Here is a 24,846-nt window from a genome sequence, read left to right on the forward strand (position 1 = left end):
ACCAAATGATAGACACTAATCTCCATTTCTTAGAAATGAGGAAATAAAACCACAAAATGTACAAAGTCAGATCTAAAACCCCTACCTTTGGGTCCAGACTTTTCTTCTAAAGTTCTGCAGTTATACCAGATGCCACAGAAACATAGGATCTTAGAGGAGAAGTAACTTAGGTAAGATTATCTAATCTAAACTCCTCCTTTTACAGATGAGTAAATTAAGGTGTGGGAAAGCTAAGTACCTAAAACCTAGCATTAGAACACAGATCTTCTGGTTTTTGGTTGGTTGGGTTTCTATAATGGCAGTATTTCATAAACAAATTCTAGTGGGTTTTTTTCCCTATCACTGTCCTGAAAGAGGAAAAAAATTTAGAACCATTGTCAGACCTTTAGTTTTTTTTCAGTTTTTTAATTATGAAATAAAGGGAAATAAATTGTTAAAGTTGAGACTGGGCACATACGAGTTCAAACTCAAGAGTCTTTTATATGTTTATACCAACTCTGTGGGAGAGACAGGGGGAATAAAAGCATTCTCAGTTACAATAATGAATATATTCTGTTTATCCACTGCCCACCTCCTGGATGTCTCAAGCATTTCATGGATGGTGCTGCATCTGTAAGCGAGGATGGACAAACGTGTCCAGAACAAGCAGTTGTAACTATTGTGAGGCCCCATCTGGAACAGAAGGTGATTCAATCTCTTCCTTTGATTGGAATCTTTCATACTTTGTTTTTCAGCATTCTGAGCTAGGAAACATGTGAATACTGAATTTCAACAGCTATCTCATTTCACCTGATAGTACTTTTCTTTGCCTAGGCAAAGGAAAAGAACAGTTTAACCTGCATCACAAACTTCAAAAGAGTTGTAGCTACTCCTGGAAAGAGAGAGATAGGAGGCTGCCCATGCTTCAACATCCTCTGGATTTTGAGCCAGAATGAAAAAAAAGAAGAAAACAACACTTGAAGTTCTGACTTAGTCTGGGCCCACAGTCTCAGATCCTTTGAGTTACACAGCAGGAAGGAGAGAGTCCCCTATGGGGTCATGAACCACATTGTCTGATTGAATAATTGGTGCTTATTTCTGGGTCCTCAGCTTGGCCATCTAACAGCTTGCATGTGCTCCATTTATAGTCCTCAGGCAAATTCTTTAAGCTTTTGAGTTGCATTTTTCATTTCCATTGGTTATAAATAATAGGTCAGGACAGATGTCTTTAATAGCCTAAGATCTAAAACATATGTTTGTGCAATGAGACCACAGAGGTAGAACTATAGAACCTGAAGCCAATTTTATTTTTAGAAGAGACTTCAGTTGTCTGTTCAACATATTTATTTTAAACGTAATTTTTGTTCATCCAATATGTCATGCTGTTAAGAAACATACCAGATAAGAAGGCCAACCTCCTGCCCTCCAGGAGTACGTAATATCATTCCTCAATGCTCCTTCTTCATGCTCAAAGAGTACCAGATTGAAGAACTGGAGATCCCAAAAAAGGTAATAGGAGTAAGGTGAAGTTGAAGGGGAGCACACTTTCCCTTCAGTCAGTCTCAAGCCAGTGAAAAATCCCTACCAATTTTCTTCAGGCCCTTCAGCAGGAATGTAGAATAGCTGTATGGACCTCTCAACTATACATGAGAGCTTTGGTCTAATTTATAAAAATGTTCCTTTGTTCCCTCTGAGACTGCAGTTCTCCTATCTGCACACACACTTTCCTGACTCTGCAGCAGAAACTTAGTTACGAGACCCATTTCTTAGGTCACTCTGTCTTCCTCTTTGGGTGAAGAAGTTTCCTTCTTCTCAGATATTCCTCCAGTGAATTTTATGTCATTCTTCACTAATTTTGCAGACACTTTCCTGCTCCTTCTGGAGATTTCTGGTCCTAGAACAACTTCACTACTATGTCTTCTTCTTCTTCTTCTTCTTCTTCTTCTTCTTCTTCTTCTTCTTCTTCTTCTTCTTCTTCTCCTCCTCCTCCTCCTCCTCCTGCTACTCCTCCTCCTCCTCCATCTTCTTCTTCTTTTTCTTCTTCTTCTTCTTATTCTTCTTCTCCTCCACCTTCTTCTTCTTCTTCTTTTCTTTCTCCCTCTTGTTCTTTCTTCCCCTTTTCTACTTTCTACAAAAATAAGATCTAAGAGGTAATGATGTTGTGGAACAATCCTGAGTTAGGATCTTGACTCCACCACTTAATAATTGGAGTTTCAATGTTCTTGACTGTAAAATAGATTAAACGTTAACACCTACCTGCCTCAGCAGATTGATGAAATGATTAAGGTATATGAAGCAGATGCCTCTATAAGTATTGGCTCCAGTCTCCTTTTTAAATCCCAAATTGCTCTTTTATGCTATATACCATCCAACTCCAGTCTGTGGTGATCTTTCTTACTTTTAAAAAAAGTGTTCTTGGCTTTAATCCCTGAATTTCTCCCTGGACTAATTTTCTCTGTCCTGTGAGCATTGCCTTCAGTTGGCCAAGCCAGCTTTGTCTCCAGTGATGTTCAGCTTTCCCCACCACTACTCGCACCACTAGGTTGTTGTAAACTGTAGATCATAGGACCATCTTCTAAGACATCCCCATCATATACCTCCTACAGGTCCTGTGATATGTTGATTAGTTGCTTCTTTATTGTGATAGGTAAAAAGGGAACCCTGATTTGCAGTGTGGTGTAAGTATTCTTACTATGTGCTACTTCCAGCTACCAGTGGTTTAATGATCAGCTTACAAATATCCTGAATATTTAATAATAAATCTTTCAACCTATCAAGAGCTAGCTCCAGCATACAGCTGGCACAGGTTCCAGCTAAATGTTCCTCTTGTTTCAAAGGGATCTCCTTATAACTCTGTAACTATCAAATTTCACAGGACCTTCTACTATGTCTTGCCTCCACCCTTAGTTTGTAGCCCATTTGCAGTGCTGAAATGATTGATATACGATTGAACTCAGCAAATTCCTCAGCTTTTCCTGGACTAGAACGCCTCTCACATCAGATGGTAAACCATTGTCTCTGCCCCCAAGAATTTAGTCATTGGAACGGATTTTCTTTCTTTTCTTCTTTTCATCTTAAATGTGATGTTATTTATTTAAACCCAAAGAGACACATGCTGTAGGCTCTTTGTGTCCCCCTAAAATTCATGTGTTAAAATCCTAACCTCCATTGTGATAGTATTAGGAGGTAGTGCCTTTGGGAGGTGACTAGGTTATGAAAGCAGAGTCTCTTATAAAAGCGACTCTGTAGAGTCCCATTGCCCCTTCTCCTGGAGAGGACACAGCAAGAAGATGGCTGCTCATGAACCAGGAAGCAAGCCCTCAGACACTGAACCTGCTGGATTCTTGCTCTTGGGCTTCCCAGCCCTCAGAACTGTGAGAAATAAGTTTCTGTTGTTTATAGCCACACAGTTTATGGTATTCTGTTATAGCAGTTATAGCAGCCCAAACAGACTAAGACAGGCATATATACAAATAATTTTACTTACAGCCAAGAAAGATAACCCTGTCAAATTTCTCTCCATTTCTCAGTTGATCTTGTGAGAGCAGCAGCAGAATGAGAAGAAACTGAGTTAAACTCATGAGATTAAACAAGAAAAAGTCTAAGACTTGTCCTAAAGCATGCAAAACAATGATCTTTATCTTTTAAGCATCATTGTCTAAAACTGCATGATGAAACACAATTCTAGATGAAAAGAATCTAATACTTTAAAATACTTTAAAAACTTTCCAAACAGCCAAATGATGCTCAAAAAGAGCACATCTTCTTAATTTTCTAATTTCTCATTTTATGCTGACAATTTTTGGAAGAGGATCAGAAAGTATCTTTCAATAAAGAAATTCCAAATTGGCCTTAGTTTAAAAAAATTCTTGACTCTTTTTGTGACACATTTGAATTTCTGGGTTTTGTTTAATCATTATAATTTAATGGATTCAACAAAGCTTTTGGGCTTCAAATCAAGTGATTATGATAACCTCCTTTGTGTCTATATATCCCAGAGTCACATGGGTAGTGGATCCATTTGAATCCACTACCTTTGTGAAATGAACTAGGTAATTCACAAATTTCTCTTTTGCTTTGGCTTAAGTCTGCCAGCTTCCAGTGATCCTCTCCTCCTGGTGTTCATGCCCCAATGTAATTCTTTTCTACACTGATTAGGAATGACTTGTGTTACCAGTAGAATACTGTACAGAAATAGAAATGGCGTGTTTTTTTTGTTGTTGTTTGGTTGGTTTTTTTTGAGATAGTGTCTCACTTTGTCACCCAGGCTGGAGTGCAGTGGCACAATCTCGGCTCACTGCAGCCTCTGCCTCCTGGGCTCAAGCGATCTTCCCACCTCAGCCTCCTGAGTAGCCAGGCCTATAGGCATGCACCACCATGCCCGGATAATTTTTCTTTTTTAATTTTTATAGAGATGAGATCTCACTATATTGCCCAGGCTGGTCTCAAACTCTTGGGCTCAAGCAATCCTCCTGGCTCAGCCTCCCAAAGTGCTGGGATTATAGGCATAAGCCACTGCACCTGGTTGAAATGTCATTTAAAAAAATATTGCAGCTTCTACTTTCCTCTCTCTTGGATCACTGACAGCTTCCACATCATGAGAGCCCCATGAGAGCATTCAAACAGCCCTATGGAGAGGTCTATGTGGCAAGGAACAGAAGTTTCTGCCAACCCTAGTCATCAACTGTCAGCACATGAATAAGCCGTCTTTGAAGTGAATCCTGAAACCCAAATCGAGCTTTCAGATGACTGCAGCCCCAGCTGACATTTTGACTGCCGTGTCATGAGAGCTCGAACCAGAACCATACAGCTAAGCTGTCACTGAATTCCTGACCCATAGAACCTGTGTGAAATAATGCGTACTTTTATTTTAAGCTGCTAAATTTTTAGTTAATTTGTTATGCAGCAATATAAAACTAATACATTTAGGTAGAAATTTAAAACCCAATATTAAGCGAGCCAGTGTTTTATAAGCCTCTCAGGGTCTGTAGGTGCAAAAAGATTCCACTTTAATCATTGTGATAGACAATAGTGAGTTTTTAAGACCCTCTTGGCCTTTGAACTCCCCTTCACTGTTTATGAATTCTCTACCTTCTGGGTCTTGGTGAGAGGCTGAGCATTTTCTTTCATCCTGGACCCAGAAAAGGCAAGATGTGCACTTGCCAGCCTAGGATCTTGAATCAAGCAAGAGCTAGTGATGCAAACAGGTGTACAATGAGAGGTGGAGCAGTGTCCAATGCCCAGTGGCCATAGTGACAGTAGAGTAAGCTACAACCACGGAGATTCCATGAGCTACCTTATATTCCTTAATAAATGTGTTTTGTGCTTAAATCAGCATCTTCTGTGTGCATACTACATCATGATGGGTGCAATCGAAGTCACAATAGAAGAATCAAACACATCAAACGACTGTTGTCAACAGTAACTACCTAAGAGAGAGGATGACCTCATTCTGGCCAATTGAATCTATCTTCAAAAGCACAAGTTAATTGACAGGAAGAAACTGAATCACAATATGGAAAAATAAAGGTTAAAAGGCACCATCTCTAAGAGAAACCATTAGAGATAAGCATCAGTACACCTAGAGTCTGAGATCCTCATGCACTGGTGATTTAAGAATGAAATGTTTTACAAAGTCCAAGTTATTTTCCTTCAGTAGCTTTACATTTAAATTTGTATTAATTTACCAAAAATAATTTCAAACCTTTTATGAGCTTCAAGAACAGCAGGTATCAAGATATGAAAAACCAAATTAATTTTAAGTGAATACTAGTTAGAGCAATGACACTTAGAAAATAAAATTTAACTTGCACACAATTTAACATGCTTGGAATTGAAACCAGCTATAAAAGTCTGAGATGGTCATAAATATCAGATTTTTATATTGTTTTCCCAAATAATTAAGAAGGAATAGCCATGACAGAACTTGAATTTAATGTTTCATCTTTCTCCTCATATGCCTTTGATTAATTTTTGAGTTACAAAATTCTCATAAATTTTGATATTTAGGCTGCTAAACAGATCTGTAGGCAGGCCAGAGAAATACTACAGGAAGAAGAAACAAAAGTGCAGAATCACAGCTTTTTGCAAACAGTATTTGGCCAGCTGCATCCCAGCCTCATTTGGATCTACTCTTAATAGCCTGTCAGCTCTAACCTCAGTCCCTCTCCATGGCCTTAGCAACCCCTGCAACTCTTACTCTACCTTTTGGCAAGAAAGTATGTTGGATTGTTTTACTTTTCATTTTTTGGAAATACTTAATAACACAAAATGCATGAATACATTCTTGGTACAAAATTCAAACATTACAGAGCAAGCCCCTCTTCACCACCACCCACTGTCAATGCTTGCAACCTTCCAGACATTTTTCCAGGTTCATATTAAACTATATACATACAGGTGTAAAAGCCTGGCCTCAACTCTGATTTGTAAGAAAAATTATTAATATTTAGAGGATGTATTCTAGCTTCATGAAAAAATTACTCCCAGTCCATCAACCCCTTCTATTCTCCCTTCCATCATGGTTGCATCTAAACTTGGTAATGGTTGGAAAAGTATCTGGTCCTCTAAATCATCTGCGCCATAGGCATTTAGGAAGAAAACTCTTGTTCCCATCTTTTCAGCTGTTTAGAACTGGAGACTACCTTTGCCACATTAAGGCTGGAAGAGTAAAAATCAGTCTTCTATCTGTAGTGCTATTATAGCAAGAGAATTCCTGCAGTGCCATCCAGGTTCTTAGCTGCTAAAACTCCCTTTGGGGTCTTTCACTTTCTGGGTACTGCCTGGGAGAGACAGCTTCACTCAAAGGAATCCACAGTCCCATTGCTTGCTCCATTTGTCCTGTCCTCTCAGTTCAAAGAATTTTTGTTTTGTTTTGTTTTGCTTTTTAGGCTCGGGGGTAGGATGGGAGAGAAGACTCAGAATTCCCTCTGTTCCCCTAAAGCTTGGATGCTTTTAAAAAGCAGAGGTAGGAAGAGACATGTAGGTGATATTTCCACCTTTTGTCCACTTACATCTTTCTGCTGAGGTAATGCGTCTAGAATAGCCACGTTAGAAACAGGAGGGAACGAGGAGACAGTGAAATTATTAGGATAATATTACAAAAAGAAATCATTTTGTACTTATTCTACATGAATTATATCATCCTATATGAATTATTCTGTAAATTTCTTTTTCTTCTTATCAATATGCCTTGGTGAGTTTTCTATGTTGTTATATGTAGTTCAACATTATTCATTCAATAACAATTTATTGAGTCCCTATAGTACACCAGGCAATATCTACTGGGGGCTCCCTATATGCCACTGGAGAAACGGGCTACATCTCTATTCTCATCAGTCTTATGTTTTAGAGAGGGAGAAAGATAATAGCCAAATAAGCATGTGCATAACTAATATAATAACATGAAGTGATATGTGCTATGAAGACAAAGAAAGTGGGTGAAAGGATATAGGCAGGAGTGGCATTTCAGTCAGAGAAGGCCACTCTGCTGAGGCAAAATCATTGCTTTTCACTGTTTCATAGCATCACATTTCCCTAAAAAAGGATAGCGAGGTTTATTTCCCATTTTTTTTTTGGCTATTACAAGTCATATTGTAATATTTACCTCCTCGTGCACACAAATAGTAGTACTTTGAGTAGACACTGAAAAGTGGAATTACTAGGTCATATTGGCAAACTGCTCTCTGAAATGAATGTGTTAACTTGCACTCCCATCAGAAACTGCATGTTCCCTACACCTCTTTTAATAGTTAATACTATCAAAATTATTAATTTTACCAATGTGATATATGAAAAAATGATATCTCAGCTATTTTTAATTAGCACTTCTCTTATTACTCTTTAGTTTGAATATCACTTCATATGTTTATTAAACATTCATTTTTCCTATCTTGTAAAATGACATTTTATTTCCTTTGCCCATGTGTTTATGGGATTTTCTGTCTTTTTCTTTGGATTTGTTGGCATTCATGTATTCAATTTGTCTTACATATGTTGCAAATATTGTATCTAATTCTTTGTCATATAGAACTTTATTTATTCATGTGCCGAATGTATCCATGTATCCCTTTAGTGGTCATATATTTCTCAGTTCTTGAGTTTTTAAATTCAAATTCAGTGTATGTTAAGTATTCCCTATATATAAGACATCGTGCAAGGCAGTTTGAAAGACATCAAAGTAAATGAGATATGTTGTCTGCCCTCATGAATCTCACAACTTAGTGGTGGAGACACATGAAAACAAATACCTGTAAAGCCTAGGGCCTTGATCATCCAGAAAATACCATAAAAAGAATTGCTATGGTAGAGCAATGCCTAAGTCAGAACCAGGCACCGAGGAATTTTTCACAGATGCAGTAGCTCTGAAGAGAAAACAGCCTTGTGTAAGATACGGGTGAGAGTAAAGACCTTCATCTTAGATGAAACAGCACAAGCCAAGGCAGAATATGCAGTAAGGAAAGGATAGAGAGAAATTTCTAAGAAAGCTGGACAGTGGGTGTGTGGTTAGGAATAAAAGGAGTGTGGCAGAGAACAGACTGAAAAGGTAGGATGCAACTATTTAATCTTTTACCCATTAATAAGAAATACTGATAAATTCCACACTTCCTAGTCTTTTTGAAAAGTAGTCATTAAAGAAAAGAACAATTAACTGTGAGAAGTTAAGCACAAAGCTGGAGTGATTGGGTGAACACAGATAGCCTTGCTCTAGTGTTCGATGGCAGCTGAAGATGGATTGTCACACAGCCTGTGTGTATGTGTGTGCACTACCGGTGGATCTGCTGGTTTCGACCTGGCCAGAGCCCTTGCCCAAGGACAGCTGCAATTTGCAAGTCTTCTTAAATCTGTTTTACCATCCTGCAGAGGTGAGAGTTGGATAATTTATGCCCTATGACTTCACAGTCCTCTGGGGAGGCTGCCAAGGAAAGCATGTTTTGGATAGAAATCTTAAAAAAAGCAAAAAAAAAAAAAAAAAAAAAAAAAAAGTAAAAACCTAAGCCCAGTTTGGCATAGGGCTAAGGTTTCACATCCAACTCCTCCCTAGGATCTGCCATTTAATCATCCTCCAGGATGCAAGGGCTGCCATGGGTTACTGGGGATAGCGATTAGGCACCCTTGGGCCGCATCAGCAAACACCCTCTCCTGATAGGCAGTTGGAAAGTAATGGGATTTGGGTTTTAGTTGTGAGAGAATGATGGAAAATGTTACAAACAGCTGACCTCCTTTGCCCCTACTGAAATAGCAGCCTTCCTCTGCACATTTATATGTTGCTTTGGGGAGAGTGACAAAAGACAGATGCTTCTTGCTGGAATGCCAGTTGCTTAATCATTCTTTCTGGTCCCAAGACATTTACTGTAGCTTCTTGGAGCTGACATCTTGGGCCACTCCTTGGTTTTCAATGTCTTGTAAATTGTGTTGCAATTTTCCATTACATGGAATATGGGAAAGTTTGTGGGAGAGTTTTTTTGAAGGTGTTATGTCGCAGATGGTGTCCTCAGCAAAAAGCCTTAAAGTTGGGAGTGCAGGAATTGCAAATAAACTGTAAGCTCTGCAGTGAGACACACACACAAAAGACCTGGTCTGGCTCCTGTCTCCCACATGGCTTCACTCAGGTCCACGGAAGTGTTTATGTCCATTCCAAGGCTCGGCAGTAACATCTGAGATTAATCTTCTCAACAGCATGACCTGACCACGCAGTGCCCACAACAGAGGAGACCTGCTTCCTCTCCAGGTTCTGTGGCCTCACAGCACCCAGGAAGAAGCATGGTAGATAAAATGTCCTTCAGAAGTACAGTAAACTCTCAGCCGCAGACTGCCCTCCTCAGCAGGTCTCTTGCTGTCTGTTTTCAGAAAGATAACATTAAGGAGAAACTGAAAAGTTTTGATGTAGTCAGGCATTTTTATTATGTTAAGAAACAAGAGTAAACGATTAGTCTCATAATCACATACAACCTGTTTCCCAGGAGGATGGCATGCTTAGGAACAGGCAAATCATGACAGTGATTTGGAAAGATATTCATATTGTTTTCCCTTAAAAGTCATAACATTTGGTTGAACTTCACGATTTCTCTTGTTTTAGTGTTATCTTGTTAAATTTACTTTTTCTGAATGTGAGCCTGTGAATGTTTTTTGTCACCCTCCTGTCATATTTACAAATTCTCTTGATTAGCCCCATGACCTCCTTCCCCTGTGCAGAGATGCTTCTTTCTTTCCTCCCTGGTGACTATTATACTCTGAAGAGCTCCCTCCTCAACATGTGGGAGCTTCAAACTGAAGAAGTCACAACTAAAAATGTTTTCTCTGTGCGTTGGCCCCCCATGTCTTTGGGAGAAGAGACATTCTAGGGAGGAACTCACCAATGTGTGCATGAGGAGCATTTGGAAACAGGTAGGATGGATAATAAGACTTTGTGCTTCTATGACACTTTTCACAAGGACATTTAGAAATGTATAAAGATTATTCCCCAAGCCCTCTCCTCAACTGGGTTAAGAGCAAGAATAATTTTCATGTTTTATCAAGAAAAACCAGAATAAGGAGAATTGTCTCTACTCTGCCAGCTTTACCCAGCTCAGAAACCAAGTCCCACCCTTCTGAGATTAGAGACATCATCTGTCAGACTCACTGCCTCTCCCCAGCCTCTCTTTGGTTCTCTACTTTGTATAAACCAATGTTCTTGGCTCCTTATTTAATCTTAAAATCAATGTTGGGTGAATCAGTCAGAATATTTGGACATTCTGTTCAGAAAACATTGTAAATTGATCAAGATTTGCTTGTCCTGCAAAACTCTCCTGGCATTCTTAATAGCAGTCTTCTGTCCTCAGATGACCTCATGAAATGTAGAGTTTGTGTGAGGAGATGATATGGACAATTTCCCCATTGCCCTGAAAGAGACACACCCTGTTACACCACTTTGCCTTCATCCATGCTGTCCTCTCTTCCCGGCATGCCTTTCTTCCCTGCCTGCGTCCACCTTCAATGTTCTTATGTGCCTTCTAAAATTAAGTTTGACTACTATCATCCCCCTCATCAAGGCTTCACACACATACTTCATTTCTCCTTCTTAACAAAGCCCCAATTTTGTTCAAGTCCCACTCACTCCTCTCCCACAAGATGTGTGTCTGGTGAAAGGTGTTGATCTTAGTCCCATCTGCATGAAAGGACTAATCAACATAAGCAAAATCTCAGTCCCTTTGCCAGGGATTGGCTAAAGAATTGTCATACAGTCTTGGCCAATCAGACAGGAGGGAAAGCATGTGAAGGGCTCTCAGTCCTCATTAGTAAGATGGGGACCAAGAAAGAGATGGTCAGCCCTCTTGCCCTAGTTGTGCCATGTCTGACTGTGGCCTTAGGGTGGCTGCCTTCCTCTCAGCAACAAGCCAAGTAGGCCAGCTGGCTTCTTAGTAACACTCCATGGTCACTTAACTCTGAGAGTCTCAGTTTCCTCTTTTTCAAAATGAGGAAGTTGACCTCAATTATCTGTAGCTTCCTTTTAACTTTAGAATACCACACATGCCTCTAAAAGATGATGGGGGAGGAGATATGGAGGAGGATCTAGGAAGTGAAGAAGGCCACTTAATTTCATCTGTAGCTCTAACCATCTGCTGCTATGAACATGAGCAAGCAGCTATTTGCATTTTATGATTGGGTGATCTCAACTCTCTAGTTTAAGAAACAAGTACTAATCTTGGTTTAACCACTAAAATATCCTCACATTTCCCCATTCCCCGAAGTGAATCTATTAATATCCCTTTATCTTGTTTGGTAAACAAAATGTTTTTTACTAACATTAAATGAAAACGGTAGTACAATTCAAGTTTAGGAACCAAAAAGATTTTTTCCCCTTAATTTCAAGTTAAACCATTTTATTCTCCTTCTGTAATTGTTCCAAAACCACCCAAGAAGACCTAAAGAATTTGTAAATGGAGAAGTATGGAAAAAAAATTTTTTTAATGCAGGATTACATTGCTTAAGGTTAGTAGATCTTAGCTTGCTTCGAAATGTTAAGAGACTTAAGTTGAAGCACCATCTAGTGGCTCTCAATTGTGTTCTGCTAAAAGTTGCTCCCAGTCTCCCTGTATTTAGGACCACAGTTAATTTGTTGGGCATGTATATCATTGACCCTGGAACAGCAAGTTGAAAGTGCACAGATCTACTTATATGTGGATTTCTTCCACTTCTGCATCCCCTGAGACAGCAAAACCAACCTCTCTACTTCCTCCTCCTCTTCAGTCTACTCAATGTGAAGACAACAAGGATGAAGACCTTTATGATGATTTCCTTCCGCTTAATAAATAGTACATATATTTTCTCTTCCTTATGATTTTCTTAATATTTTCTTTTCTCTAGCTTTCTTTATTGTAAGAATACAGTAAACAATACATATAACATACAAACTATATATAAATCACTGTTTATGTTATCAGTAAGGCTTCTGGTCAACAGTAGGCTATTACTAGTTACGTTTTGGGGGAGTCAAAAGTTATATGCAAGTTTTCCACTGCATGGGGAGTTAGCACCCTTAACCCCCATGTTGTTCAAAGGTCAGCTCTATATGAACACATATGAGGGTTCAGAAAAAAAAAGTGGAGTTTTTTTTATCTTTATATAGCAGTGGGAGGATGGGGGTAGTAGCTGTAGCTTTTTACCCTTTCAATCTAATCATGGCAGTGAGAATGGGATAAAGAAATAACGTGAATTCACATAAATCTCTTCTAGAAACAATAAAGTTCATCCAGTGGAAAAAAGAATTAATACAAATTTAATACAAATAAAATTTCATAGATTTCAGTTCTCCTGTTTCTCCTACTCACATTCTCTCTAAAAGCCCATAACAGTATCTTTATCTTCCTTCTGAATCCCATAATGTAGACATGTTCTCACACATCTAGGGATTGGCTATTAGATCATTTTTATGTATCTCCAAGTTCTCAAGCCCCTTCCCACAACAAGCCCAGAGCATCCCTTGCATTTATATAACCAACAGTTTTTCTTGAACTGTCATAGAGATAACACTCATATCTATGATTCCTATCTTCTGAAGTTACATCTTTTTATTACCTCTATGGGCAGAATGAAAATAGACCATAACAACTGCACATGAGTAGGAACATCTGTTTCATTGTCACTAGGGGAAGAACAAAAATTGGACATGAAAATGGATATGAGTAGAAAATAATTTGTAGCAAGATTGACACAAACCTTCAGATTAACAAACTAGGTATTTGTATCAATTAGTATTAAGTTTAGCTGCGTGTAGAGTAAAACCAAAAATAACACTGGCATGAACAAAATTTTATTCACTCTAACACAAAAGAAGTCAATGAATAGGTGGTTGAGGGTTTATAGGGAAACTTCATGGTCATCAAGCCCAGGATCCTTCTTCCATCTTTCTTTTCTTCTATCCTACTGAGTGGCTTCTATCCTTAACATCATCCATGGCCCAAGTTCACTGCTGGACCATCACTCATCTCACCAATGTTGCAGTCCAGAGACAAGGAGGAGAAGCAAAAGAAGACCCTTCCTTCTTCTTTAAAGAACTTTTCTGAAAGTATTACACAAGATTTGTATTTATATCTCATTTTCCAGAGCTTATGCAAGTGGGCATACTCAGCAAAGGAAACTGAGAAATGCCTTTTAGCTAAGTACATTCCAATAATAAATTAAATTGGAGTTATGCTATTAATCAATGTGTCAATTACCTAAGACACCAGGAATGCTGTATAACAAACAACCATAAAACCTCTGTGGCAACAATTGCTTATATGCCTGGGATCAAGTGGAGGTCAGGTCTTCTCATCTTGACTGAGCTTCCTCATATGTTTAGGGGATGGCTGACTATTGCATCTTCTAGGTTGGCCTCAACAGAGAGGTAGGGATGGGACTGAGGGGACACAGCTCTGATCTACATGGTTCTCATCCTCCATCTGGATGGGCCAGGCATGTTCTCATGGAGTAACGAGTAGAACAGAACTTCTTGAGACCTGTGCTCAAAACAGATACATTAACACTTCCACCTCATTTTGTTGGCCAAAACAAACTGCATAGGATGGATAAATATGTACTCTCTGTATGGAAAGAACTCTAAAGTCAACTGAAAAATTACATGGATAGACGGAGAAATGAAGATTCAGAGTCATGGATATACTCATCTGCCACAAGGAGAAAGGGGAGGATGAGCATTGGACCAGTGATATGGCTTGGCTGTGTCCTCACCCAAATTTCATCTTGAATTGTAGCTCCCATAATTCCCATGTGTTATGGAAATCAATTCCATATTGTAGCTCCCATAATCAATTCCATAATCAATGGAAATCAATTCCAATTGTAGCTCCCATATGGGAGGGACCTGGTGAGCGGTAATTGAATCATGGGAGCAGGTCTTTCCCATGCTGTTCTCATGGTAGTGAATAAGTGTCATGAGTTCTGATGGTTTTATAAGCAGGAGTTCCCTTGCACGCACTCTCTCTTTGCCTGTCACCATGTAGGACGTAGCTTTACTTCTCCTTGCCTTACACCATGATTATGAGGCCTCCCCAGCCATGTGGAACTGTGAGTCAATTAAACCTTTTCCTTTATAAATTACCCAGTCTTGGATATGACTTTATTAGCAGCATAAGAACAGACTAATACAACCAGGTAACAAGCAATCTCTGCCGCAGTATGGTATTTTTTTAGTCTGTTATAAAATTGTATTAATGGACTGATTCCCATTCTATGCCCTGTCTTAAACATAAGGGAATTATAATAAAAAAGAAAGGCACACAAGAGCTTACATCATATTATATATAGTAGATATATAATTTACTAATTTAGTTATTTTTTACTTATGTTCAATTACAAAAAGCGTAAGTGTTAATCTTAGTATTTGTTCTATTCTTTATTATGGGCAGAGACTGGGCTAGATGTTGCAGTGAACCTGATTCCTTTTCTTCCAAGGCAGCTAGACTACATTTTCCAACCTCTGTGGATGTTAATATAGCTATGCTACTAAGAACTAACCAATGGAATGTGAGCAGAAGTGATTACTACTCCAGGCCTGGCCCATAAACACCTCCCACATAACATCCTCTATTCTCTCTCCCTGTTTCCTATTCACCAGCTGAACTAGAAAATATTCTGAGAAGGGCAGAGCCATAAGATAAAGTGACAGCTTAAAGCAACACCTCTCTTCTCTGCCCTGCCTCAGCCCCACTAACTGCACTAGAGTGTGATGTAAGCAAGAATTAAATTTTTGTGGTGTGAATACACTGAGATGTAGGGCCTGTTTGTTTCAGCAGTTAAATAACCATATGCGTATAATATCATCCAATTTATGCATTCATTTTTTCCCTTAGGGCTTTGCTAAAAATAAAAGTAATAGGCCAAATCACCAGTTTGTTTTCATGCTGCTGATAAAGACATACCCAAAACTTGGAACAAAAAGAGGTTTAATTGGACTTACAGTTCCACATGGCTGGGGAGGCCCCAGAATCATGGGGGTAAGTGAAAGTCACTTTTTACATGGTGGCAGCAAGAGAAAATGGGGAAGAGGCAAAAGCGGAAACCCTTGATAAACCTATCAGATCTTGAGATAAACCTGTCGCTATCATGAGAATAGCACGGGAAAGACCAGCCCTCATGATTCAATTACTTCCCTCTGGCTCCCTCCCACAACACGTGAGAATTCTGGGAGATACAATTCAAGTTGAGATTTTTGTGGGGACACAGCCAAAACATATCAACTTGCTACTTTAAATAAGAAATGTCTTCTTTTAAATAAAAAATCACTTTTTACTAAAGGATTACCTTCTGTATCAAGTGAATATAGGATCTCAGTTTACAGTGGCCCTAGAAGATATAAGGATTTCACCAGTGTCTTACTCTTAGCATCATTAATCCATCCAATGGCTACAACCTAAAGTGTAAACAAGAAAGGGAATTGAGACATTAGAACTCTAAAAGGTAAGGGGAACTTCAGAGTCATCTTCAATGACACTGACATTTCCTTAGTTGAGATCAACTTACAATTTCTGCTAAAATGCAAATACTGCTAAAAATGACTCAGCCATTTACTCAATAATCAGTCCAAACATGCAATACTACTGCCCCACTAATTGCTAGCAAGCAAGTAATGGATGGAAGGTCAGCTACTAGCTGACTTGCAGACAGTGCTTCCAGTAGCTCCTGCCATTGCAGCATTGATTAACAATTTGGGTGTGTACAGGAGCCAGGAAGCTGCGAGGAAAGCACCATTTAAAGCACCCAAAGGGTGTATAAAAACTGCCCAGCATCATAATTTGCCTTTTGCTGAGCTATCTTCCTCTTTATTTTGAAAAGCAGTTGTTTCACATTTGCAAATAAAAATTTACCAGGGAAAATGGGAAAGTAGATAAAGTATCCTAGGCATTTATGATGGCAGGCACGAAGCTTTTGCATGTGTACTTACACTGTATGCTAAGAGTCTGAAACAGGTCTTGGTAACTGTATTAGTCTGTCTTCACACTGCTGTAAAGAATTCCCAGAGACCGAGACCGGGTAATTTACGAAGAAAAGACTTTTAACTGACTCACAGTTCCACATGGCTTAGGAGGCCTCAAGAAACTTACAATCATGGCAGAAGGCGAAGGGGAAGCAAGGCATGTCTTACATGGCAGCAGACTGGAGAGTGAGCAGGGGAAACTGCCACTTATAAAACCATCAGCTCTTGTGAGTACTCCCTAACTATCACAAGAACATCATGGGGGAAACCACTCCCATGATCCAATCACCTACACCAAGTCCCTCCCTCAACATGTGGGGATTACAATTTGAGATGAAATTTGGGTGGGGACACAGCACCAAACCATATTAGTAACTATCACATCAAGTCACAAAAGAAGTTAAGCTAGACTTTGAACCCGAAGGCTTATTGCAAATGGCTGCTTTTTTTGTGATGTCTCATCAAATATAAATTGACATCCAGCTCTTTCGATTTTCATTCTTTAGGAAAAAAACCCATAAAATATATAATTAAGCAGGAATGAACACAAGCCCTTTACAAAGAAATTTGAAAGTAAACACTTGAGAAGCCCCAGAAACTTTCTCCCACCAAATTCTGAAGATGTGGACTAGGCCACTTCTCTCCTAGACTAAAACCACAATGAAGCACTTTCACAATGAAGTTCTTGCCCCCGTGCTGCAGGCAGATCTGCCTGGGCTCTCAGTTGTTAATGATGCCTTCACATTAAAGAAGGGGCTGGAGGGAGAATACAACATACCAAAAAAGTGTCAAGCTTTTCCCAGTACATTGTAAACTCAAAATGTTACAATGATACTTTTTTTTTCTACTGTGTCTTATGCTTTTCAGTCTTCAGTTCCTACCTGACATGATTTATCCTCTGGAAGAAAACAAATCCTGTGGTGACCAGAATGACCACAAAAAGAGAGAGTTTCACATAAAGAATGATTAGTAAGGACAACGCTGGAGATCCTGAGGTTCTGAGACCTTTAAATACAGACAGGGGTGAAAATCATTTCAAGCATTCTTCTAATTACAAATTAGAGTCAATCATTTTAAAGAACATTTTAAAATACTCTTAAGAGTTCACGGACTGTCATAATCATAAAACCTTCTAAATTATCACTCAAATGTTACTAATATATCATTCTTTCATGACAGAGTTTAGGAACCATGTTTGTGTTTTGTACATCGTAGGTTTCTGACAAATTTTCTGAACAAATAAATGCACATTACGCATTGCTAATACTTTCCAATTTTATAAGAAAAGCAATATGTCAAGCTTTCCCCTGTATATTCCAACTTCCCATGCAAATATTAGCGTTTGAAAGAACATTACTCTTAGTATTTGGGGTTTGAGCTGATAACACTTTCCACACAGTGAAGTGATTTTCTTACTAAGTTGATGTAACCTCTTTAGCAAGGTGTTTTATATCTTCCTACTTTCATTTTTATTTACCTGTGAAATGGCCCTAGGAATTATTGAAAAGATAAATCAAACTAATTAGGAACATCATTCTTTTTTTATTTTTATTTTTTGAGAGGGAGTCTTGCATTGTCTCTCAGGCTCTAGTGCAGCGGCGCGATCTCAGCTCACTGCAACCTCCGCCTCCTGGGTTCAAGTGATTCTCCTACCTCAGCCTCCGGAGTAGCTAGGATTATAGGCATGCACCACCACGCCTGGCTAATTTTTGTATTTTTAGGAGAGATGGGGTTTTGTCATGTTGGCCAGGCTGGTCTCAAACTCCTGACCTCAGGTGATCCGCCCACCTCAGCCTCCCAAAGTGCTGGGATTACCGGCGTGAGCCACCATGCCCAGCCAGAAGCATAATTCTGAAGTCTCTTGTCCTATGAAATTGACCACCTAGGCAGGGTGTGGTGGCTCACACCTGTAATCCCAGCACTTTGGGATGCCAAGGTGGGTGGATCACCTGAGGTCAGGAATTCGAGACCAGCCCGACCAACATGGTGAAACCATGTTTCTACTAAAATGCAAAAATTAGCCGGGCATGGTGGCATGGGCCTATAATCTCAGCTACTCGGGGGGGCGGAGGCAGGAAAATCTCTTGAACCCAGGAGGCAGAGGTTGCAGTGAGCTGAGATCGCACCACTGCACTCCAGCCTGGGTGACAGATTGAGACTCTGTCTCAAAAAAAAAAAAAAAAAGTAAAGTAAAAAAGAGAAAAAGAAATTGGCCACCTAAAGAATGTGTGAACTCTAAATACAAGTCTGACTCCTGGCTCCAAGAGGTCATTCTATCCCATTAAATAACCTGCTCAAACACTAAACTAGAAAAATGTCAGACAATCCCAGGCATTGTGAGGAAATAAGAAAAATGACATGGTTACAGTCCTCAAAATATCTTGTAATCCAACTGGAGAAGTCAGACTCATACAAATGAGAAGACAACTTATATGAAAGAAAAATAAAAGCTCAAGACCCCAATTCACTATGCCAAATGGGAAAAATTAAGCTGAAAGCTGAGTCATACAAGCAACTGCCTTTCCTTTTATTCCTAAGCAGATAGCTACAGATAAAACATAAATTTCTCCACAGGTAGCTACTCTGTGTTCACCTTATCATAATTGACTATTCCCCTAATTGCTCCTTTTCTCTTGCAACTTGTGAATTACCACACCCTTCCTCTTTCCCCTCCAGCGCACTTTTACCCTTTAAATATTGAAGCCCTCAAAGTCATCTTTGGAGAAAGGCACAGATCACCGACTGTTTCTCAGATTCTGTGGTGTTTTTTTGTTTTGTTTTGTTTTGTTCTGTTTTGATCTGTGCAAATTGTTCTAAACCTTGGCAAAATTAACTTCTAAATTGAGACCTGTCTCCAATACTTTTTAGTTAAATGTACAAGAGAGAAAACAGTGCTGGATGAACATTACAGATTATAAATCATCTAAGGAATTCAGAACGTTTAATCAACTCTAACACAGAGGTCAGGGAGAAGCAGGACTTGAACTGGACCTTGCTGGTCTGCAGGATTGAATAGGTTAAAAGAAAGACTTTTCAAGATAAAGAAATAATTTGAGAAAAGTTTTAAAGATGAGTTTACCTAAGTCATATTTGGAGCATAGAATGGAATATGTAGAGATGAATCTGCAATGATTTGAACCTAATTCTGCAGTGACTTGTATGTGTCAGCAACTGTGCCAGACTTTAGGAATACAAAAATAAAAGTAGTGGTTCCAACTCTCAAGGATCTTACACTGTGCTGAGAGTCACAGAAGTAAGTGGTTGTAATATGATAAGCAATATGTATGTATTTGGTCTTTGTCCTCCAGTTCCTGGCACACTTCCAAGGATTTTTCCTAAACTTCTTGGAAGTTCCACAGTGATCCATCTTTTGTATGCTAATGAGATGAGTGGTGGCTGGGAGCCTGAAGACGCTTCAGGATGGGGCTGGTAATTAGAAAGACCAAGACATGGTTAGAGGGTTGAAACTTTCAGCCCCACACCACCGCTCTCCTCTTCCATTGACCTCCTGGGAGGGGAGAGGGGTTAGAGATTAAGCTAAAAACCAATGCCCAATAATTTAATCAATCATACCTATGTAATAGAGCCTCCACAAAAACTCTACATGACAGAGTCTGGAGAGCTTCTGGGTTGGGAGATTTTCTGAGCTGGTGAACACACTGAGGGCCTGGGAGGTTGGCACTCCCAGAGACATCACGGAAGCTCCTTCCTCCATACCTTGCCCTATGCATCTCTTTTTATTTTTTTTGTCTGTTCCTGAGTTGGACACTTTACAGTAAATTAGTAATAGTAAATAAATGCATTCCTGAGTGTGAAATTTAAAAATCTAAGCTGTTGGAACTTTAAAATATGTTGAGCCTTAACGGAATGTGATTATGAGACCTGAGTTATGTAAACAAGCAGCTATGACCTAGGCAGCCAAAATTTTTGTTTACCTGATTGTACATTAGCCTTTTTCCTTGCCTACATTGTTTTGTAAACTCCCGTAAATGATTAAAGGGTGCCAGAGAAGACGTCTTCCCTCTAAACTGTTGATCTTCATTATTGATTAACTTCCTTCTTTCTTCTCTCATACAATGACTACCACATTGCCTAACATGAAATGTTAACTGTACTCTTTTTATTTATTTATTTATTTATTTTATTGATCATTCTTGGGTGTTTCTCGCAGAGGGGGATTTGGCAGGGTCACAGGACAATAGTGGAGGGAAGGTCAGCAGATAAGTGAACAAAGGTCTCTGGTTTTCCTAGGCAGAGGACCCTGCGGCCCTCCGCGGTGTTTGTGTCCCTGGGTACTTGAGATTAGGGAGTGGTGATGACTCTTAACGAGCCTGCTGCCTTCAAGCATCTGTTTAACAAAGCACATCTTGCACTGCCCTTAATCCATTTAACCCTGAGTGGACACAGCACATGTTTCAGAGAGCACAGGGTTGGGGGTAAGGTCATAGATCAACAGGATCCCAAGGCAGAAGAATTTTTCTTAGTACAGAACAAAATGAAAAGTCTCCCATGTCTACTTCTTTCTACACAGACACAGCAACCATCCGATTTCTCAATCTTTTCCCCACCGTTCCCCCTTTTCTATTCCACAAAACCGCCATTGTCATCATGGCCCGTTCTCAATGAGCTGTTGGGTAAACCTCCCAGATGGGGTGGTGGCCGGGCAGAGGGGCTCCTCACTTCCCAGAAGGGGCGGCTGGGCAGAGGCGCCCCCCACCTCCCTCCCGGACGGGGCGGCTGGCCGGGCGGGGGCTGACCCCCCACCTCCCTCCCAGAGGGGGCGGCTGCCGGGCGGAGACGCTCCTCACTTCCCAGACGGGGCGGCTGCCGGGCGGAGGGGCTCGTCACCTCTCAGACGGGGCGGCTGCCGGGCGGAGACGCTCCTCACTTCCCAGACGGGGCGGCTGCCGGGCGGAGGGGCTCGTCACCTCTCAGACGGGGCGGCTGCCAGGCGGAGGGGCTCCTCACTTCTCAGACGGGGCGGCTGCCGGGCGGAGGGGCTCCTCACCTCTCAGATGGGGCGGCCGGGCAGAGACGCTCCTCACCTCCCAGATGGGGTAGCGACCGGGCAGAGGCGCTCCTCACATCCCAGACGGGGCTGCGGGGCAGAGACACTCCTCACTTCCTAGATGGGATGGCGGCCGGGAAGAGGCGCTCCTCACTTCCCAGACTGGGCAGCTGGGCAGAGGGGCTCCTCACATCCCAGACGATGGGCGGCCAGGCAGAGATGCTCCTCACTTCCCAGACGGGGTGGCGGCTGGGCAGAGGCTGCAATCTCGGCACTTTGGGAGGCCAAGGCAGGCGGCTGGGAGGTGGAGGTTGTAGCAAGCTGAGATCATGCCGCTGCACTCCAGCCTGGGCAACATTGAGCACTGAGTGAAGGAGACTCCATCTGCAATCCTGGCAACTCGGGAGGCCGAGGCTGGCAGATCACTCGCAGTTAGGAGCTGGAGACCAGCCCGGCCAACACAGCGAAACCCCGTCTCCACCAAAAAAACACGAAAACCAGTCAGGCGTGGTGGCTCGAGCTTCGCAGGCTGAGGCAGGAGAATCAGGCAGGGAGGTTGCAGTGAGCAGAGATGGCGGCAGTACAGTCCAACTTAGGCTCGGCATCAGAGGGAGACCGTGGAAAGAGAGGGAGAGGGAGACAGTGGTGAGAGGGAGAGGGAGAGGGAGACCGTGGGGAGAGGGAGAGGGAGAGGGCAACTGTACTCTTAAAATTGGAAAGGAAATGAAAACAAACTGTACAGAAAAGAAAACAAACTGTAACTTTAATTAAATCATTATAACTCATAAACCAGCTTTGTATGTAAAAAAGGTATAATCCTACTGAATTTGTTTTCTGCCTATATAAGCAAGACCTTAAGTTAGAAGTTTGAAGCACTGACCCCATTCCTTTGGAGTCTGTGTTACCCAAATGGCTGTTCTCAGACTTTTGCTTAAATAAACTCTTTTAAACTGGATTCTGATCCTTTTGATTATTTCAGGTTGACATGAGTTCTGTGAGCCATTCTAGCAAATTATTAAACCTGACAAGGGAATCATGGGAACTCTCTGAATTTATAGCCAGTTGATTAGAAGTTCAGGTGGCAATCTGGGACTTGTGACTGGTGTCTGAAGTGAGGAAGGTCTTATGAGACTAAGCCTTTAACCTATGGGGTCTGTGCTAACTCCAGGTAGTTAGTGTCTGAATTGAATTGTAGGACACCTAGGTGGTGTCCAGAGAGTTGGAGAATTAGTTGGTGTAGGGAAAAAAACTCACACACATTTGGTGTCAGAAGCATTGTGAATGAAAACAGTGCCAAGCAGTCAATTACAGGGCTGTGGAGGTGCTATGACAGAGGCATGCATGAAGCATTCTGTGAGCACAGAGGAGGAATAGCTAACCGAACTTCAAGGCAAGAGAAAATCATCCCAGAGGATCAATGTCAAACTAAGTCTTAAAACTTCAACAGGAACTGATCAAATGCAATGGAAGAAGAAAGTGCAGGGAAAGAAGTACCTTATGGAGAGGTAGAAATTGCATGTAAAAGGGAACAGAGGAATACAAGCACTTAACACTTTTGAAGAGCCCAAAGAGGCCCACATGCATGGGGTACAGGATGGAGAATAGTGAAGCGCAAGGCTAAAGAGAGAAGCAGGTTGTGATTTGTCAAAGTGTTTAGCTCAATACGAAGTATAAGAGAAGCCACTGGGGTTATGTAAGTAGAAGAGTGGCATTTTAGAAAGTTCCCTCCAGAAACAGTAGAGGAGATAAATTGGAGGAAGTTAAGCTGGGGCCAGGAAGATTTGTTACAAGGACATTGCAATAATCCTGATTACTGATTTGGATACAAATCAGATACAAATAGTATCCTGAGATACTATTTGACCAACTAAGACAGTAGGGAGAAAGAAAAAGACTCAGATGTAAGAAAAAAATTAAGGTAAAATCAACAAAACATCATGACTGGCATTGAATATGGGGAATAAGAAAGAGAAATGTTGTAGAATATTCTAAAGTTTCTAGCTTGAGTCATTTATCAAGATATAAAATACAGATATAGGGCTCAAGAAGGAGTAGAGCAGAATGGTTTCAAAAATATGTAAGTAGAGGTGCCCTTGATGCATGCAGGTGAAGCTGTCCAGTTGGAAGTTGGTTTTGGTCACTGTGTAGCCAAGGAGAGAAATCTGAGCAGAACTATAGACTCGAGAGTCAAAAATTAGACAGCGGTTGAAGCCACAGGTATGGATGAGGTTACTCAAGTACAAAGGTAGAATAAGAAGATGGACAAAGATGGAATACATAGAAATGTGTCCATTCATGAGATGAATAGAAGAAATAAATCTACTTAAGAAAACAAAAAAGTTGACTGAAAGTTAAGAAAAGAACCAAGTGAGAATACGAGGAAAACGCATCAGAAAGGAGCATTGTGTCAGAAGCATTGTGAATGAAAACAGTGCCAAGCAGTCAATTACAGGGCTGTGGAGGTGCTCTGACAGAGGCATGCATGAAGCATTCTGTGAGCACAGAGGAGGAATAGCTAACCAAAATTCAAGGCAAGAGAATATCATCCCAGAGGATCAATGTCAAACTAAGTCTTAAAACTTCAACAGGAATTGATCAAATGCAATGGAAGAAGAAAGTATAGGGAAAGAAGTACCTTATGGAGAGGTAGAAATTGCGTGTAAGGCCGGGCGCGGTGGCTCACGCCTGTAATTCCAGCACTTTGGGAGGCCCAGGTGGGCGGATCACTAGATTAGGAGATCGAGACCATCCTGGCTAACACGGTGAAACCCCGTCTCTACTAAAAAATACAAAAAAATTAGCCGGGCGTGGTGGCAGGCGCCTGTAGTCCCAGCTACTCGGGAGGCTGAGGCAGGAGGATGGCATGAACCCGGGAGGCGGAGCTTGCAGTGAGCCGAGATTGCACCACTGCACTCCAGCCTGGGCGACAGAGCGAGACTCTGTCTCAAAAAACAAAGATTAAAAAAAAAAAAAAAAGAAATTGCATGTAAAAGGGAACAGAGGAATACAAGCACTTAACACTTTTGAAGAGCCCAAAGAGGCCCACATGCATGGGGTACAGGATCATAAAATGTATTATTAAAAAGCTAATAAAATATTTAAAATTAGTAAATATTGTATAAAATTATATATTATTAGATATTTAAAATTAATAATTATAATAAATATTACAAAGAAGCTAATTAAGTGAACAAAGAATGAAACATTTATATTTTATTTGGCACTTGGGAGATGCTTTTTGTCAGAGCATTTTCTGCGCAGGGAGACACAAATGAGTTAAGGAATAGATGTGAGGTGATATAGAAGAGACAGTAAGTGTAGGCTCCTCTTTTAAAAAAATTCTTGGATATGAGTAGAAGCCAAGAGTTAATGTTTGAGGAAGTCATAACACCAAGTTTTTGGA

General features: G+C 40.6%; 1 protein-coding gene and 1 long non-coding RNA gene across 2 annotated transcripts in view; one reads left to right on the top strand and one right to left on the bottom strand.

The window, feature by feature from the left end:
- LOC129143523 (uncharacterized) lies at positions 1-17,798 on the top strand. The gene is made up of 3 exons (XR_008547063.2): positions 1-170; positions 12,208-12,272; positions 17,303-17,798. It is a non-coding gene; the product is annotated as an uncharacterized LOC129143523 (long non-coding RNA).
- Positions 13,255-24,846, bottom strand: part of CD200R1L (CD200 receptor 1 like) — a 25,431-nt gene continuing 13,839 nt past the window's right edge. The window contains exons 5-6 of the mRNA XM_054680893.2: positions 17,317-17,440; positions 13,255-13,519 (exon numbers count right to left, since the gene is read on the bottom strand). Of these exons, the coding sequence (XP_054536868.1) occupies positions 13,507-13,519; positions 17,317-17,440 (137 nt within the window). The 3' untranslated portion in view covers positions 13,255-13,506. The remainder of the gene's footprint in view (positions 13,520-17,316; positions 17,441-24,846) is intronic.

Source organism: Pan troglodytes, chromosome 2, assembly GCF_028858775.2.
Source record: "Pan troglodytes isolate AG18354 chromosome 2, NHGRI_mPanTro3-v2.0_pri, whole genome shotgun sequence".
In the NCBI taxonomy this organism is placed as follows: Eukaryota; Metazoa; Chordata; class Mammalia; order Primates; family Hominidae; genus Pan; species Pan troglodytes.